This window comes from Acanthopagrus latus, chromosome 18 (genome assembly GCF_904848185.1).
Source record: "Acanthopagrus latus isolate v.2019 chromosome 18, fAcaLat1.1, whole genome shotgun sequence".
Classification (NCBI taxonomy): domain Eukaryota; kingdom Metazoa; phylum Chordata; class Actinopteri; order Spariformes; family Sparidae; genus Acanthopagrus; species Acanthopagrus latus.
Window position 1 is genome coordinate 738083 of NC_051056.1, and position 19649 is coordinate 757731.

Consider the following 19649-nt stretch of genomic DNA (forward strand, 5'->3'; position numbering starts at 1 on the left):
TGTGACAACATTTATCAAAGAAACAAACAACTGTGACAGCATCTGTCAAAGAAACAGACAAACAACTGTGAGAACATTTGTCAAAGAAACAAACAGCTGTCGATCATTTAGTGATGCTTTATTAATCAGTTTGAAGAATGTAATTGTAAAATGTCTTTTTAATATTTCTGGTAATCTGAACAGTTTGAGCAGTTTCAAGGAATACAATATTTTTCAAATGCACATGGCAGAATTTTAAAGGTTTTTAGGCCTAAACTGAGCAGATGAAGATAATATGTTAATCATTCCCATCATCCCATTGTTATACAGAGCACCAAGCCACCAATTTGTGCATCCTTTTGGCAGCTTGGTCCGCGGTTTTAGACAGAGGGCAGCAAATTGGGGGTCTGTTTTGGTCCACCAATTTTCCGCCTCAGAGGGTACACTTATTTCTGCCTCACCTGCTATCTAAAAACAAGGCAGAAATGTGCGGGCCTCTGCATGAGGTGGGCGGAGGTATCAATGACCTGCACTGTTGTGCGACCCACAGCCGGGGAGTTTTAAATCCAAGAAACAGCTGATCACAGCAGTCAGTCCATCACTTCATCCACAGACATTAAGATGAACAACTGGACAGACGCATAGATCCAGGAGATCCAGCGTCTCCTCGGTCTCTGTAGCTGTTTGGTTGTGCTAGCTTGTTGCTGTGTCAGCAAGCTAAGGACGGTCACTAATTTTAAATTAAAAGCCCCCACCCCCCGCTACGAACCCAGTTCTAAATTCCTATGGGGTGCAATGTAAAGCTCTAATTTTGAAGACAAATTCTATGTCACTGTTCACAGCCCAACTTCGAGCTTCACGTCATGTCATATGTTTACACCTACCTCAGAGGCAGCTTTTGGAAAAGGAGGAATATTACGCCTCGGTTTTAAGAAAGACAAGCACATTGCCGCCCTTACCTTGGAGCAAATGTGCTGTTTCTATCTAAAAAGTGCTAGTGAGAAGCCACTCCACCTGCTGGTCACAAAATGTAATCACATTCAAAATGAGAGGTAGAGAGGGGTGTGACATTCAGCAATAATAAATAGTAGGGATGTAACGGTGTGAAAATTTTACACTGCGGTAATAGTGACCAAAATTATCATGGTTATCGGTATACCGCGGTATTTCTAAACTGTCTTCAAAATGTTGAAAAAACACTGATGCACTGATAAACTGAAATAATTTCACCAAGATTTATTTTAAATAGATTTATTATATATTAAAAGTCCAAATCCAAAACCTTAACAAAACACTGCAAAATCAACATTAAACAAGTATAAAATAATGTATCAAAACTGTGCAAAATAGGTAATTGGCTTTTTGGGATGAGGCAGCCTGTTTTTGAAACGTGTCCTTTTAAAGTCTGCGTTACAGAAGTAGAATGAGATGTAGTGGCAGCAGCATTCGACTGGCCAGCAGACTGCCTCTGTGAAAAAAATGAAGAGAAAATGTCATTATTAATTATTATTGTCATTGTTAATTAATACTAAGGGTGCAACCAACAGATCACAAAACTCATCTCACTTTTGTTAGAAACAGGTTGGATCATTTTTTAGATCAAAACAAAAAGGATTATTGTTAAATTAATTATGAATACACTATTTTGGCTCTTATCTCTATCTAGACACATGTTATATTCACCATTGCATATTATTCTTTACATATAGTCTATTCTACAAATAATTTCTCATATTACTAATATATATTGGCTGTCTGTCTGGACTCGGTCAGTCTGATCGGTCAAATGTCTGCTGAGCCACAGGTAGACGCTGCACTGGTGAACGGAGCTGAGATGAAAGTCAGTCGGTTTGCATTCACTAATTCAGTCCACCCAGTACGTGTTTGTCTCAAATCCTCCTCACTGCAGCTCTGCATCAATATTTGGGGAATTAGGTTGAATTTAAAAGAAAAAAATCTACATTTAATAAGCGGTTCAGGTAACGTGCCAAATCACGGATCAACTTCGTTCAGTTATACCACCATCTGGACAGTTATTAGTGACAACTGCAGATTAGGCAGAGAGAACTTTACATCATGCACCCAGGCTTAAGGTCAGCTTACCTTGCATTCGCTGAACAGTTGAGGGTGATGGTCACGCAAATTGGATGTGTCGCCGCCCCTCGCAGCAACTTTCTTCTTACAGCTCCTGCAGATAGGGCTACCATCCTCGACCAGCTGTCCCAGAGAATTCTTATAAAAAACAAAATACGCCCAGACTTCAGATTTGGTTTCTTTGAAGGTGGAAAAATGCTCTGAGAGCCGCTACTGTCACGTCCTCCCTCCACCATGACTTCTTCCCTACGTAACAAGCGCACGTTGCGGCGTAGTGACACTTGGATAAAGTATCTTGCGAGTTTTCCACACCATGGTTATCGACCGCGGCGGTTACCCTGGTAATTAAAAGAAATGGTAACCTTCACCATCGGGAAATTTACCATGGTTTACCATGACACCGGTAACCGTTATATCCCCAATAAATAGAAATATAGACTATCTGAACTCACTCATTCCCACTGTAGACTGACTATAGAGGTCTGCCTGAATGTATAGTGAGGTTTATTAAACCTGCGTAGGTAACTCAAAGTATCCCTCAATGCGTTGTGAAAAGTAGAAAGCAACCAATGGTCACTAACCGAGCATTATATACTATCATGTGTTCCACTAGATGGAAAATAATGAGCCAAACTTTTTTCAGGCATATTTTTCATGTGACAGATGAGCTCACTGTGTTGTCCAGTACAGAGAACTACCTGCTGTGTGTAGTCAGTAGTACTGATGTTAGTATTACCAGTCAGTGTTGTGCCTGAATGTGTTCAGTGAGCGATCGTTCATGAACTTGATCATATTTTGGGCGAATGTGAACTGAACGTAGCCTACTGTATTTCCACCCAATGAAGGTTATTGTGAATGCATTCATTCTGGCGTTGTGAACGGCACTCTCTCACAGTTTGACTTCGTTCAAGAGAGTGCCAGATTTCCATAGAGCCTTCCAGGTGAAAACCCGGCTAAAACACACCGTAAACAATAAGGTAGCGGAAAAAAACACGCAATGGTCAGAATCCACCAAGACCGAACAAAAAGAACCAATCAGAGCCAGGTGTCTGATGGAGTGTCTGACAGCTATCAATCACTGCTCACGCATACGCTACGGACAGCTCCCTCCCCCTTCCTCCTCCTCAACTCTGCTTGGGAAAGACAAGCTCACATCTCCGAGAGCAGCTTCAGGAGCTTAGAGAAAGTAATGGTGGAGCAACAACCATCAGCAAGGAAACAACTACCAATACATCCATTACCAACAACAGCGTACACGAGTAAAAAGAGGAAAACCAGAAGGAAAAAAAAGCACAAAAGAAAGAATTAGACATAGCCCAGAATAAAACCAGAGTAAACATTGGAGTGGCTTTTCAGAGGTGGAGGGAACACCATGATCTGGAAGGATTCAAAACCCACACAGAGTTCATGACTTTTCTGCTTGACAGGTAATTACCTCTGCTTGATTTACATAATATTTGATTTATTTGATTTGATTTTCGGCGGGGCTAAAAAGCTAATTGTAATTGTTACACTAGTTCACTGTAGTGTGTGTGATGTTACTGTGATATTGCATTTGGGCTAACGTTAGCTTGTTTCCGATGCCAGTGCTAACATTAGCTTGTTTCTGATGCTACTGCTAATGTTAGCTTGTTTCCGATGCCAGTGCTAACGTTCCTGGTTGATGTTGTTTTATTAGAAAGTAGCAGAAAATGTCTTTATGAAGTGACCTGGCAGTCTTTTCAGTTTTGTTTTTGTCCTCATACTTATGTGGAACATTTCTTCCCTGACTCCTCCTAAATGTGTGTATATATTACATCCAATTCTGTATTCTCTTTCCACAGGTCAGAGATTGCCACAGACCTAGAGGCATGCTGTTGCACTTTAAAGAGTAAAGAATCCTATCTTTGAGCAAAAATTATTTTTATGTTTATGTTGACCTTGACTTGACTACTAACTGTGCATCATTACTCTGCATACCACCTACATTGTTATATTACTATTAAATAAAGCATTACAATATTTTTAGAGTTATTACTTGTTTTTGATAAGCATGTTTGCTTTTGAGACATGCATGCCTAGACCCAGACACAGCGATTATAATATCTTAGAATCAGAATTAGAATTAGAATTACTTTGTTGATCCCGGGCTGCAAAATTATTTTGTCACAGTAGCAGTGGGTGTGCAAAAAAATATATACTATAAACAATAAACAATAGTAATAATAGTAATATATACAACAAAACAGTAGAGATATTACAGTTTTCTCTGTCAGGCCGAGGTGAGAGAGTTATTATATAAAGTGATGGCTTGTGGCAGGAAAGATTTCCTGTATCTGTTGTTATGACAGCCAAGCTGAAGCAGCCTTCCAGAGAAGGTGCTCCACTGTCTGACCAGTGTGAGTTGGAGAAGGTGGAGAAGATTATCCATGATGGATAACAGTTTTTTCAGTGTCCTCCTCTCCACCACAGCCCCCAGAGTGTCCTGTTGGCAGCCAATCACAGAGCCAGCCTTCCTGATGAGTTTGTTGAGTCTGTTGGTGTTGCTGGCTCTGATGCTGCTCCCCCAACAAACCACAGCAAAGAAAAGTACACTGGCCACCACAGACTGATGAAAGATCTTTAACATCTTGCTGCACATGTTGAAGGATCTCAGCCTCCTCAGGAAGTAAAGTCTGCTCATCCCCTTCTTGTAAACCGCTTCAGTGTTAGATCTCCAGTCCAGTCTGTGGTTGATGGTAACACCAAGGTACTTGTAATCCTCCACTGCCTCCACATCCTTTCCCAGAATGCACAGTGGTTGGGGAGCTGTCTTCCTCTTAGTCCTAAAATCTATCACCATCTCTCTGGTCTTGCTGATGTTCAGTCGCAGGTTATTCCATCCAGTCCACTCTACAAAGTTGTCCACCAGTGCCCTGTACCCCTCCTCCCTCCTGTCCCTATACACCCAACAACAGCCAAGTCGTCAGGAAACCTTTGCAGGTGACATGACCTGGTGTTGTACTGAAAGTCAGTGGTGTATAAGGTGAACAGGAAAGGAGACACTACAGTCCCCTGTGGAGCTCCTGTATCACTAACCACCACATCAGACAGAACACTGCCCATACAGACAAACTGTGGCCTGCCTGCCAGGTGGTCAGTAATCCAGGAGATCATTGTGTCATCTGCACCCATCACCCACAGCTTCTCCCCCAGTAGCAGTGGATGAATGGTGTTAAAGGCACTAGAGAAATCAAAGAATGTGATTCTCACAGTACCTCGTCCACTGGTGGGCTCGTTGCAGCAGGTAAATGACAGCGTCATCAACTCCCAAGTGGGGCTGGTAAGCAAATTGCAGAGGATCTAGCAGGGCTCTCACCTGCGGCCTCATGTTGGCCAAGACCAGTCTCTCCAGCACCTTCATCACGTAAGATGTGAGGGCCACTGGTCGGTAGTCATTGAGGCCGGATGGTGTTGACTTCTTTGGAACAGGAACCAGGCAGGACGTCTTACAAAGCATCGGTATTCTCTTGTACAGGTGTTGTAGGACAGGAGACAGCTGTCTGGCACATGTCTTCAGGATCCTGGGGCTGATATCATCAGGGCCTGCAACCTTCTGCTGGTGGAGTCTCTCCAGCTGTCTCCTAACCTGGCCTGTAGTCACAGTCATGCAGGGTAGAGTGCTGGTGTCTTCAGTGAAGGAGGAGGAGGATAAGGGGGAGGAGGATGATGAGGGGGAGGAGGAGGAAGAGGAGCAGGAGAGGTGCTGCACAGGAGCGATCACAGCAAAGGAGTGAGGGGAGACGGTGTCAGGTTGAAACACCTAAAACATTCATAAAAACAAAGACTAGACAGAGAAAGAACGACAACCAGGCGATTAGTTTTACTTGCAAGGAGAACAGAGTGTGCGCACTGTCTCACGCTCCAAACTGTTCTGCCGCACTCCCTGTTCTCCTACCTTTTATTTCCTTAGGGTGGTTACAGAAAGGTCATTGTGGTTAACTCCTGCACAACTTTATTTTTCTCAGCACATGCATCTGCTAATATTGTCTTCCTCTTTCAAAGTAGGACATAGTCAAGGTTTCTCTTATCTGGTTATGAAGCAGCTGCACAGGGAGTTCGTGGCCTCGCTATAGTAGCAAGTGTGTGATTTCTCTATGCAGACAAGAAGCTGACTCAGCAACAGTTACTCTTTGCAAAACATTCAATAAGCGAGTGATAATATGTACAGTGATTCCAACAGACGGGTGGAAGCATTTAGGGCAGTGGTGGTCTGGAGGTGTTGGGGAGACGACAGAAGGCTGTGAGCTGAACCTACTGAAGAATATGTTCAGCTCCTTTGCCCTCTCCAAGCTGCCTGATGACTGTCTGTCGCTCACCTTACACCCGGTGATCTGCTTCATTCCTGTCCACACATCCCTCACATTGTTCTGCTGGAGTTTGGCCTCCAGCTTCCTCCTGTAGGTGACTTTACAGGCCCTCAGCATATCCCTGAGTCCATGCTGCACTCTCCTCTGTGGGCTGTGGGATTGTATGCATCTTTAGCATTTGCATACAAAAGATCCAGTGTGTTATCGTCTCTGGAGGGGCAGTCAACATACTGATGGAATGTTGGGAGGGTTTTGTCCAGTGTAACGTGATTAAAATCCCTAGTGATGATAATTAAGGCGTTAGGATGCTGCGTCTGTAACTGGGCAGCAGCGGCCACTGCTGCATCAGCTGAAGGAGGAACGTACACACTGATAAAGTTGGCGGACATGAATTCCCAGGGTAAATAATAGGGTTGCATCCCCACAGTCAGCGGTTCAATGTCCAGGGTACAGAGACGTTCCTTCATGTGAACATGTCCGGGATTACACCACCTCTCACTCACATACAGTGCAATCCCTCCTCCTTTCTTCTGTCCGCTGCTTATCACGTCCCTGTCTGCCCGAACAGTGCTGAAGCTGGGAACCGCCACACTGTGGTCCGGGAGGTGTGAGTGAAGCCATGTCTCCGCTCATCCGTCTTCTTTCCTAGAGACCTCACACTCCCCATGACAATCGCTGGTACAGCCGGTCTATGTCTCCTCTTCTTCGCCCTCCGTTTCACTCTGGCTCTGCAGCCCTGGTGTCTCCTCCACAGCTCCTTTGGGACCTCAGGCCTGGCTCCGGGCAGAAGTGCAGGTTCACACAGCACTGCAGGTTTACGCAGCGCAATCAGGGATAGCATAAACATCATAAGTCCCACAAAAGTTTAAAAAAGGAAAGTGTCCATCTTCTCATGGTCTCTGGAGAAGAGTTGCCAAAACTCACAACAAAAATCAGAACAAAAATAGAAAATTCTACGAAAAACTTGGAAATCCACAGGAGCTGCTGCAACAGGCTGCCACCTAGTACGGTGCCATGGCAACCAAAGAAGGTTATACTATTAATATCATACTATTAGGTTATATTTCTTATACTGAAGGTCAGTTTTTAAACTAGTCCAAAGGGTATTTCCATAAAATAAGGTAAAGTGCAATGTTTGTTTTTACATTTATGCAATTATAAACAAATCATTTAAGAAATAAACTTTATTAGATAAATAATGAAATTACAAATATTTTGATATGTACATTTTGAACAATATAAAAAAAGAAAAATCTATGTACAGTATTGCACAGCACTCAAAAATGCAAATGCACATCTCTGGCTGTTAGTTGCATTTCTTCTCCACAACCGAGGACATTTCCCTGCATCTCTGGGATGGAGTTGGACAGTAGGTGCTGTTGGAGGAGCAGCAGGGGCTGAGTGTGGCTGAGGACATCGAAGATGAGGCTGGTGTCCCGTGCTTAGGTTTGCTCCAACTTGTGGCATGCCTGATGTACAGCCAAGCCTTGAATTTGCTCCTAGTAATTACAAGACAATGTATAGTAAAAATGGTTACTGAGGCTCATACCATCTACAGCTGAACAGCTAACAACCATCATCTTAGATACAATGGTAATTGTTTGTGTTTAGAAACCGACTGTTACTACTGATTCTACTTACACATTCAAATGAAATCCTCTGCAATCTCAAATGTTCGACTCAAGCAATGTCATCTGTACGGAGGTCATCGGATGTTTGTCCTACACGACACCCTCTGCCCCGGCATCCCCGGCCTCGGCATCGGCCCTGGCCTTATCCACCTCATCCATGGGTCGGCGCCCTCGTCTACACGTGCTCGTAGGAGCAGCTGCTGGGGTCTACTCTTCATCTGAGCCCAGTGTCTCCGTCTCAAAACTCTAACCATATCAATAAATAAAAATGTCACATATTTTGCAAAGCAACACATGTAGATAAGCTGCTAATTTACTGGCGTGACTTAAGTAATGTGCCAAGCTAAATACTACACTTTCTGAATGTTATTTTTATCACAGAATTAGACTTTATTGCTAAATAAACATGTAATGAATCGAGGAACAAGTTGCTAGGTAAGGTATAACCATGTGACTGTAAGTCACTGTAAACAGTTTTATATGTGTGGAGTGTAGTTCACGTTATTAGCGATTCATGTGCATGTTGTTTACCTGGCCTCTTCAATCGCGTGCAGGTCGTGTGCGTCACGTGCACGCCAGCCTACTTTTGGGGAGGGACTTTGGCGGCAGAGCAGGAGTGCAGCAGAGAGGGAGGGAGAGGGATCTGATAGTTGTACTCGAATGCTTGTTTAATACTAAGTCCTCTCTCTCCTCCATACGGAAGCTGAAAACGGGCATGGATTTGTCTTTTTTTATGCACTGTTGTCTCATGATAGCAACTAATCTTTGTTATATGGAGATACGGAAATAAACTAATTCATTTTCACAGGAAAACAACCTTTGTTATATCAAGATAATGAGATAATAAGTCGTTATCAAGCGATAGTATATTGTCGGAGACCTGCAGTTTCAGTTTTAAAACTGATAAAATGATAGCTGTCTGTGGTTCTATATGGGCTGTGGCAATAATTTTGAAAAAGTAATACATATTGAAAAACATATTGAAAAAAGAGAACTATGAACTTGTTCATTTTTGGAACTGTGAACTTAGTTCAAAATTTTGAATCATGAACTATAAACTGAACCAGTTCATTTTAAAATTTGTGAACTGAACTTTGAACTAGTTCATGTAGAAATTGAACTTTCCCAACACTGTTGTCAGTGGTGTCAGTAGCACTGATGGTAGTAGTGTCAGTAGTACCGATGGCAGTAGTGTCAGTACTCTCAGTAGTGCTGATGGTAGTAGTGTCAGTAGTACTGATAGTAGTAGTGTCAGTAGTACTGATGGTAGTAGTGTCAGTTGTATTGATAGTAGTAGTGTCCTTTGTACTGATGATAGTAGTGTCAGTAGTACTGATGGTAGTAGTGTCAGTATTGTCAGTTGTACCTTTCTGTCTTACTGAAACAGGAAGTAGAAAAACAGATTCAACCTTCGACCGCAGAGAAGAGACTTCGAGCCTGCCATGATGCCACCTTCGACACCGAGACATTGAGCTCCACCCTCCAGAGGCTTGCCACTCTGTCATTGGACCGCAGGTGATGATGTCAACAAAGCTCTAACAGTAACAGAAAACTATTCACTGAATCAGTCTGTTAGTTTCACATGTTTGTTCTGGATTTTGAGTACATGATGAATGTCCAGACGTGCAGGTTAACAGGAATGTTGTCAGTATATGTTGCTTTGTTTCATCTTGTGATTGGATGCTAGTTGTCTGCGTGAGTGTGGATAAAGAGTTGGGGAAGATGGTGGATGGACGGAGTCAGTTCTGAGTGATTTCAGACTTGAATTTTATTCTCAGGAATTTATTAATTATTATTTTCAGTTTCACACAGTTGTGAACCAAAACTACTTGATAATATTTTTAGATGGTTTGGATAGATAAAACAGACTTTTCTTTACAACATTAACAACATGTTAGAAAGTCTTTCTGACATCATAAGGATGCATCAAGATAAAGAGTGATTGGGCCCGTCTCTGGTTCTACCAACCAATTTTTACATTTACAACACATTGATTACAGGATGTAATAATGAACAAGCCTTAAACTTTAAATATGAGTTATTGTTGAGTTGTTGGCATTTGTGGAAAGAATCTATATCAGAGATCTGAACAGATGTCTGATCAGTCAGACCACTAGAGACAGTCTGATCCAGACGTGATCCTGATCACTAGACTGAGCATCCCCCCTATGGGCATATAAACCTTCAGAGATAAAAGTCCACATAAGGTGTTTGTTTGTTTTGTGTTCAAGAGGGGAGACATTTTGGATGTTAAACGATGACCAGAACACCTCAGAAAAACAAGTTCTTAGGTCACTGCCACAGGTGGAACAGGCTACAGGTGACTGGACGCAGATGGAGCTGACAGGCACTGGAAATCTCAGGTCTGCGGTGGGTGGAGCTTCAGACATATCAGCATCCTATTCGGAACTTCTGGCCCGATCCTCCAAGAAGACAAGAGACAACTGCTCCCTCCCCTCCTCTCCTTACCCAGGGGGGAGGAGGAGGCTCCCCTGCTCTCTGCCCTGCTCCCCTCAGCTGAGGGGAAGACATTGGAGGTCCTCCCCCATCCCCACATCTCCTCCGCCTTGTCTGTCTCGGCTCTTGGTTGAAGCAGCTCTGCAGAGAAGCAAAAACATCCAACCCTCTCCACCACGTTCCCCACAGATGAGACCGGAGCAGCAGGAGGAGCAGATGAGGGGCAGCTTGGGGGAGACAGAAGAGAACAGTGAGGGGGAGAAACAGAGTGACGAAGATAAAGTGAGCGCTGTGAAGATTTTTGGGATCCGACAGTCAGACACTGTCATTTTCAGACCACTGACCTCCCCTGGCGTCCATGGGAGGGAGGATGAGGAGGAAGAGAAGAAGCAGGAGGAACAGCAGGAGGAACAGCAGGAGGAGGACTCCAGGTACTGCCTGCTGACTCCCTGCGTCTGTTTCAGGTATGAAAAATTTCATCAGGTGATTTTCCTGTAAATAATTAAAAGAATCTCTTCCTCTGATGAAATGTTGTCAGTTGATCAGCTGTAATATTGGAACTGACTGATGCTCTTTACTCAAACTGACTCTGATGGACTTGTTCTGTGTCAGACTTGAAGTTCTTTAACTCTGAAACAGCAGAAACAATCACCTCCTCATGGTCAGCTGATGTTGGGTCAGGCTGAAACAAACGATTTGCAACCAAACATCTGATCTGAAAGCTGGAGGTTCTTTCAAGGTTCTTTCAAGGTTCCTTCAAGGTTCCTGTGGTGCTTTTTCCATATGAGCAGAGTTTTAATTTCTTTGTCTCGTGTACAAGGATACACACAGTTGTGATAAACATTTTGACTGATGGAGTTTACAGTATTTCAGTGATCGGCAGGGGGCAATAACAAGCCAAGATAACCTGTAGTGAAGAAGAAAACTGCAAACTATCAAACAGTAATAAAGGTGGATCTAAAATTCTTAAAAATCCACTGTTATCCACTCGTATTATTATTATTACATATTATTTCATGATGAAGGAAACACATCAACATGTTTCTTTGACATCAAGGAGATACGGTAGTAAAACTCCACAGGAACCTTTAATAATGATGACAGAAAAATGTTTAATGACTTTTAAAATTACATAAAATCCCTCCTTCCTCCTGTCAGGTGTCCCAGCGCTCCTCCATATGAAGCTCAAGTTTTCTCAGCTGGAGACGTTCAAACTGTATCTTCATTCAGCTCTGATGGTCAAAAACACAGCAGTTTGACTAAGCTGTCTCACAGGACTGACATCATGAGATCAGACACCACGAGGACAAATGACCACAGGGCAGAGGGGGGGAGTGAGAAGAGTTTATACAGAGACAAAGTCCCATGGCTGGGTGAAAGTTCCCATCTCTACCCCAGTTTGAGTCTGTTTAGGACAGACAGTCAGGTGAGACAAGTCGTCTCTGAACATTTACGTCTTTGAGTCTCAGATGTTTAAGATTAGACTGTCCCCCATGTGACCTGGACCAGCCTGTAAGCATCCAGTACAGCTCAGAGTTAAGATTATATGTACTGATTCATTAATCAAAACTCTAATAACATTGAATTTAACTCTGTTTATTTCTTTATTATTATTTTCTCTCTAAGTCTTATTTTTACCATGTCACTCATTTTGCCACCGACTTCACACTTCAAACTGCTTTCACTCACTTCATCAGCAACAGTTTGACTCTGCTTCACCTTCCTCAGTATTTTAACAATTTCAAATGTTTTGAGAACATTTTCAGGTGCAGCACAAACTGATTTAATTCTTTCTCAGACTGAACTAAACAGGAAACAGGAAATGAACTGCTTCTACATCATCCAGTCTTGTTTCCATGACAACAACACTGATGTTCACCTGCAGAGGCTCTGTGAGGTGATCTCAGGTATTCCAGCACGCACACAGGAAGCTACCTGTCCTCACCTGTCTCCACCTGTCGGTGACTAATTTGTGGCAGTGCGCCAAAGAAGTAAACCCTGACTGCCACATATTGCGTTTCTTATTTATATTTTTTGACCCTGTTCAAAAACACTGTGTATTCGTTCAGCTGCATTTTCTTTCAATGCTCTCTGTCCGTCTCTCACGCACACACAAAGAAATATTCTATGTTCTGAATACAATGCTGTCAGTGTGTTAATGTTGGAGACCCTACCCCTCAGCAAACAAACGATTGCTAGGCCTTCTTTAGGTAGTCAACTAGTTACCTACCCACCTGGCAAGAACATAACTTAATCTGTTCTGACTCCAGGTTTTCAGGTAAGCTGCAGGTGAGTTGAGTCCAACTGTAACCCGTTATGTCATTTGTGTTTCTGCAGCTCCGGACAACTCCTGTCAAACTCAGAAGCCAAAACACGAAATACCTCTGCAGAAACTGAGAGAGTAGAGTTCAAAGATGAAACTGTTCCAAGGAGAACAGGAACAAATAGGTTGTAATGTCTTCTTAGGGAATTTTCAATAAACGTAGACACTTGCTTTTGTCTGGGGATGTCGTTTCTGACACGCCACTCTTTGTTTTAAACAATCATGTAGATCTCAGTTACGTTGCATCACATCCATTCATTTTGTAATGCAATGTCTTATCAACAGAACTTTCTCTGCACTGAATAACAAAGTGTGGGTGTGTGCGGTCAAAAGACAATACCACTGTTCCCTTCTCACCTTCACTTCCACCTGTCTGCAAACATTCAAACAGAGTGCGACTTGTGAATGAATTGCTCAAAACTTGAGATTCGTTTTACTGACTCGGGAGTTACTAGTCATTTTCTCCATTAACTTGTTCACTGACTCACGACTGCTACCACCAGCTAACTGCAAAGAGGAGACATGCCACACGACTGTTATTCTAATTGCAATTGGGTAAATGTATCAAGCTAATTGCTGTATTAGCTCCGTGGCTGAAGCAATGGCTCTGGTCATTACTGCAACTCAGCTCCCCTGTCTCCTCTCCTTTCTGCCCCGAGATGAGCTGTATACAGAACAAGAACAACTGACTGACACAGTAGCTCCAGCTGACAGCTCACTCGCTCTCCCTCCCAGCTCGTAGAGCCCCTCCCTTACCTGAGAAACTTGCTGCAGGACTCAGCATCTCAGACTTGTAGTTCACAGGCAGTTCACAGCTCACTTGCTCTCTCTCTCTCCCTGCTCCCCGGCTCTCAGAGAGCCGCTCCCTCACCTGAGCAGTGTGCTGCTCCACTCCATTCAAGTCTCTGAATGACGGCGCAGAAATTATTCTCAATACAAAATCACGTTTGTTTTTCAAATGTTTGTATTTAACTAAAGCACACTCTTGGTGACTGACTCAAGTGACTCCAAAACCTGATTCTCTTTAGTGAGAGACTCATACAAACTCGAGTCAGTAAAAGGAATCTGATCAGTATCCCATCACTAATTCAGAGGATTAGGTCACTTGTCTCTGGCTACCATGGATGCAATACATAAGGACAGCAGGGGGAAATAGTTCGCCCCACACATCCAAAATACTTAGAGCAACGCTGCTACAAAAAAATCTAGGGGAAACACTGTGTTCTGAGTTGGTAACCTAGCAACACCAGGGGGGTCCGGGGGGCAGAACATTCTGAAAAATAACCCTTTAAGTGATGTCTTCTGGTGAGATTTTTGAAAAAAAAATAAATAATTTTCAGAATTTCAAAATCAGAATCTAAGCCATGCGACAAAATAATGCAGAAGTTGACATTGCTGATTGAAAATATGTTAACCTCTTGAGCATTACCATTATTTTCTTTATTATTATTTATTTTTTATGGAAACAGAATCTGTTTAAGAAGTCAGTGGGCCACATGACATGGAAGCTATTGAGAAAAAAATCATGATTTCTGCATATTCATAGCATACAAATTAGAGGAGGGGCGGCTGTAGCTCAGCGGGTAGAGCAGGTCGACTAGTGATCAAGAGGTCACTAGTTCAAATCCCAGCTCCGGGAAGGCTGAGCTGCATGTCGAAGTGTCTTTGAGCAAGATACTGAACCCCACATTGCTCATCAGTGAGGGCCCTGCGATGAGCTGGCGACTTGTCCAGGGAGCACCCTGCCCTCGCCCTGAGACAAGGCTGGGATTGGCTCCAGCAGCAACATGGAAAGGGATAAGCGGCTACGGACAATGACATTAGAGGAAGCACTAAAGTAATAAAAAGAGCTGTGTCTGCTGGATTGGAGCCAGTGGGCCACATGACAAGGAAGATATTGAAAAAACTGCAATTGTTTTGTAATATATTTATGCTAAGTAGATGATACTTAAATCAGTCTCCAGTTATTCAGCGTGAGGCTCTGGGAGGTGAGCTAACCGTCCTCCTGCTGCTAAAGGCCCCCACACACCACCCAGACGTCCAACTGCCTTATCCGACCACTCTCCGACTCGTTCTGCAGAAAAGTTGCATTGAATACACCGCTTCGACGTAGCGCTAACTCCACAGTAGCATGTACATTCTGCACTTGCGCGAGTTGCAATAAGTGGATGGTGCTAGTGTTTTGTATAAAAAAGACACTGGACGAGAGGCTTATGCATGGAACTCTCTTTGCTTTCGATCAAAACAACACTTAAATATTTCAGACAAAAACAGCTGCATACTAAAAATGTAGCGAGGCATTACCAAATGAACACAGATTAATTTGTCCTGAACGGACATAATAACAGCTAGTCTCGTGCCAGTACTACAAAAAATGAAAACAAGAAATGACCAAATGGAGTGCATAGAAAAGCAAAACACACACAGTATTCCGCCCCTCCAACACACAACGCTGATTCGCTAGCACACCGTCAATCAGAGAATCCAATGGCTCAGATGTCCGACAGCCCACCTCCCCAGACTTCGCTTCTTGAATCAGAGCAGACAACGTCCACGCAGCTCCTAAAACGTCCAATGCAGCTAAACACACCAAACTTATTTGTTCCCGACCTTGTTCAAGTCTCACCAAACACTTCAGACGTCCAACAGTTGGGCCGGTGTGTTACTGCCTTAAAATCTGAATCATAACTAAATCTCTGCCGTTTGTAACCATGTGAAAATCTGGTAAAAATTCGGGAGGTTATGATTATTAGTTGTTATAGTTGGAGATACACCTTCCTCAGTAGAAATAAATGTGGGAGGGGGGGCATTGGACACCCATCCAAACGGCCGCGCTGATACGTCAGCTCCAATTGGCAGCGTCAGTCTATGAGGCGTCTACGTATATTATGTCTATGGAGAGAGACAGAGCTTCTTGCTATGGAAGCAAATCTGTTCCATAATTCAAATTAAAATGGATTAACAGAAATGCTTTTTCATTTTCAGAATATAGCTGCATTTTTTGACTCATAAATAAAATGAGTAATAAATCATCCAAATTGCATTTTCATTTTCTTCTTCAAGACTGCTCATTTTGTAACTTAATTAAAATGATAGAGGACAGCACAGGGGGAGGGTTGGTGTTTTCACTGCTAGCTGGTTAGTATGTTAGTGACATAACGTCACAAGTATAATTTCTCATCTTGTTGGTCATCTTTTCTATTTTTTTAATATTTACAACTTAAATTTTTCAGAACGATTTTGGTATGAAAACATTTACTGGATCTGCCTGAGAGCTGCTCATGTTTTTATTCAATGAAACCCAAATGAAACCTATAAAAACACAAAAGCTCATGAAGACATGATCAAGTCAAAATGTTTTTGATGCTCTTTAATGTACTGTACGGTATAGTCTTGAGGAAATGTGTTTGTCACCTTTATAAATTTAAGGTAATTTCTATTTAAATTGTGTACATTTTAGTTATTTACATTAAAAACAGTGATAGTATAATAAAAGGTAAATAAAAAAAAAATGGGATTCCCGTAATTTAGTGAAAACTGATTTTTTAGGGCCATATATATATCATGTGTATATATGTATGTGTATAAATATCATGTGTATGTATATACTTTTCTTCCAAATGCACCCTTCTATAATGGAGGAAGGTGACAGGGTGAAGTACACGACCGTGTCACCATCTGTGTTTGCTTGTCATGTCTGCCCCAAATTCACAACTAAAAGTTAAAGTCTGTGTAAAGCCAATTCAGCCATTTTCTTCTAAACACATTAAAAAGGTCATAAATGTATTTCTTTAAAACATGTAAAAAAAAAAAGCATTCAGCCATTTAGAATTTAGAATTTAATTCAAACTGTGTTTCAGGATTTCTGTGTTCAGGATTTAATGCGGGGGTCAGAAATCATGGCCGTGTTACATAACGCGGCCATGATTTGCATAAACCCGATCCTGCTGAGGAAACTGTATAAATACACTCAGGGCATTAACTTCAGTGTTTTTTCTGCTGGCTCTCGAGACTTGGATAGCAACTCTTAGAATAGTTTGCAGCTAGCTAACCAGTCAACCAGTCAGCTAAACAGTCATGTCTCCTCCACATCGCTCCTGCATCTTTCCTGGATGCCACAGTGTGCAGAGTAATAACACTGTTAGCTTATTTAAGTTTCCTAAGGATGACAACGTAAGGAAACAGTGGATTGATTTTCAAAAGGAGCTACAGCAACTATCACCAGGTAAAGTCTGGATATCTGAAGAGTCCTGTCTTTGTCCTGTCTGCCCCAAATGCACAACTAAAAGTTAAAGTGTCTTCCACTTCCACTTGCTGAATCATGCAGCAAATGCAGTGCAGTTCAAGGGTATGTTCATCATTCTTTTTGAGATCATATGCCTTTACATGTGATTTTGAATGATACTTGTGTTTTTGCATGTCTAAGGGCATATTGTAACCAGTGTTACTCTGGGTTGCACTCCTTCAAGGTCTGTGGATAAATTGTAGCACAGAAAACAAGTTACTTTCAAGAGATCCCTACTTGTAGCAGTCAGTGGAGTTGTTTCACTTTCTGAAGTATACATAACTGTTTAAAGTAAGGAAAAAATACATTTGTATGTACAGTATAGGATGTTAAGTAAATATTTGTCTCTAAGGTACTGTATGATTTTTAAGACAAATTACTCTCCTTTCATAGAAAAGATCATCTGCAGATGCAATCTGCCCTGCAGAGATGGAGGCCATTTTCACTGTCCATTTTGTGGAACTACAATAATCTGGAAAGATACCATTATGCCCTATCTTATACAGTGCAAAAAAAAATGTGATATGGCCCAGCTGACCTCGGCTCCACCTTCTCAGCCGCCCTCACCAGAGACCCACCCTATTGTTTCATCATCAATGAGTGTTTCATACACATTCCCACCTTCTGTGTCAGTCGTCAAAACTGACCATTCCTACACACAAACAGCATCCCCGAAGACCCCAGATCTATCTCAGTCAACCCCAGCTCCAACCTCAGAGGATTCCATTGCTCCAAAGGAAGAAGTAACAGGGGATGTGCCACCAGCCCATGTGAGGTGCCCACACTGCCCGCCAGTTGATCTGCACATTCCTTCGTGTCCAGCTTTCCTCGGGTTGATGGCCTTCAGCGTGCACCTCACCCCCCCCCTGTGAGGATGGGGCTGTTTTGTGCGGTTAGGTATGACATGGCTGCCTCTGTTGACACCTCCTCAAAGCGGGCAAAGTAGATGTTCAGCGCGTCTGCCAGCAGGGCAGCACATCAACGGCTGCACTATTAATCCTGGAATTGGTGATGTGCTGGAGTCCGTGCCACACCTGCCTGCTGTTGTTGCTGTCCAGGTGTTCCTCTATCCTCCTTGTGTAGTCCGACTTGGCCGTCCGGATGCCTCTCTTCAGGCTTCCTCAGTGCACTGATTAACAGCCTCTTGCCTTCTAAATTCAACTAACCATGGAGTTGCATTTTCATTGGTGTACAGGTCACGGCATAGTTTATCCCTTAGACTAGCACTGCGTTTGACCATTGTGTTATGTTGTAATTGCAGTGCCAGCATTACCTGCAGATTTCGTGTTCCCCACATGTAGCAGGTATCAACTGCAAAATCTGCGGTTCATGGATTTCGTCTCTCTGAGAACTTAACCAGTCAAATTTGCGCAGTCTTTCTTCATGAAAACATTATTTTCTGCCCTTTTTCGCCACACTCCTGTCTTCAGACTTGGACTCATCCTCCGAGTTAGGACTCTGGCACATTTCTAGGCTTATCGGGGAGAAAATAACCCAGAGATTCCACCAGATACATGTCTGGTGCGTTACTGTTCCAATCTGGTTTTGCAGTGCCGCAGTATGTGTTGTAAAAACACAAGTGTTCCTGACTGAAGAATTACTAGAAGAGCTTGTTGTTTGTCTGTTTGTTGAGATTTGTTTGCTGGTGTCAACATGAAGTGTTTTATTTTCAAAAGTAACCATATGTTATCTTGTTGTTTCAGTGAATGACTTCCTGTCTGCTCGTTGCTAAATTCAGCTGAATTGCTGAGTCCTGCTCCGGCATCCACTGAAATAGAAGTCTTGCATGTCTGCTCCGGACTGCCGGAGCCCTCCAGAGCAGATATGCAGCGCAGCAGACCTGGTGGAAGTTAACCCGCAATTTCCACAGGATAGGATACGTGTCTGCTACGTTGCATCTCCGCCCCGCCGGCGGAGCTGATATGTTTCACTTTAGTCTATGTGTTAATCCCCACCAGGTCTGCTGCGCTACCTATCAGCTCCGTCCCAGCTCCGGCAGTCCAGAGCCCTCCAGAGCAGATAAGCAGGTCTTCTGTTTCTGGCAGATGCTGGAGCACGACACAGCAATTCAGCTGAATTTAGCACGGAGCAGACAGGAAGTCAAGCGCAGAAATAACAAATAACATCCGGTTACTTTTTAAAGTAAAACACTCCGTGTTGACACCAGCACACAAATCTCAAAAAAGAGACAAACACAAGCTCTTCTACTGATCCTTTGGTCGGGAACACTTTGTGTTGTTGTTTTTAATAACACAGACCTATAACAGCAGTCGTGAGTGATTATGTGACTATCGCTGGCACTCCTCGGCCTCGTGACGCAGGTCCTACTCGCACATATAATTTATATGAATAAATTCACCCCATTTTTAGGAGACAGGCCTGCACTTACCACAAATGGAAAAAAATTAATAATTGGATAGTGGTTCGAAAATGTAATATCTTGTCAGATGATGTTAATTACTTTTTAATGGCCTTAATTTTTTGCTAATTTCATTTACTACCTTTTAATACCTTTTACAACCCCGCGGACACCCTGAATAAAAGTCTCCCGA

General features: G+C 42.8%; 2 protein-coding genes across 2 annotated transcripts; one reads left to right on the plus strand and one right to left on the minus strand.

The window, feature by feature from the left end:
• Positions 1-973: 973 nt before the first annotated feature.
• Positions 974-6518, minus strand: LOC119008053. The gene is made up of 5 exons (XM_037078084.1): positions 6350-6518; positions 5411-5721; positions 2083-2211; positions 1339-1447; positions 974-993 (listed from the first exon to the last, which is right to left on the minus strand). The coding sequence occupies exons 1-5, from the start codon at positions 6516-6518 to the stop codon at positions 974-976; spliced, it is 738 nt and encodes a 245-aa protein (XP_036933979.1).
• Positions 6519-10366: 3848 nt separating this feature from the next.
• Positions 10367-12915, plus strand: LOC119008054. The gene is made up of 4 exons (XM_037078085.1): positions 10367-10953; positions 11648-11915; positions 12288-12396; positions 12827-12915. Exons 1-4 carry the CDS (start codon positions 10367-10369, stop codon positions 12892-12894), a joined length of 1032 nt encoding a protein of 343 aa, XP_036933980.1. The 3' UTR covers positions 12895-12915.
• The last annotated feature ends 6734 nt before the right edge of the window (positions 12916-19649 follow it).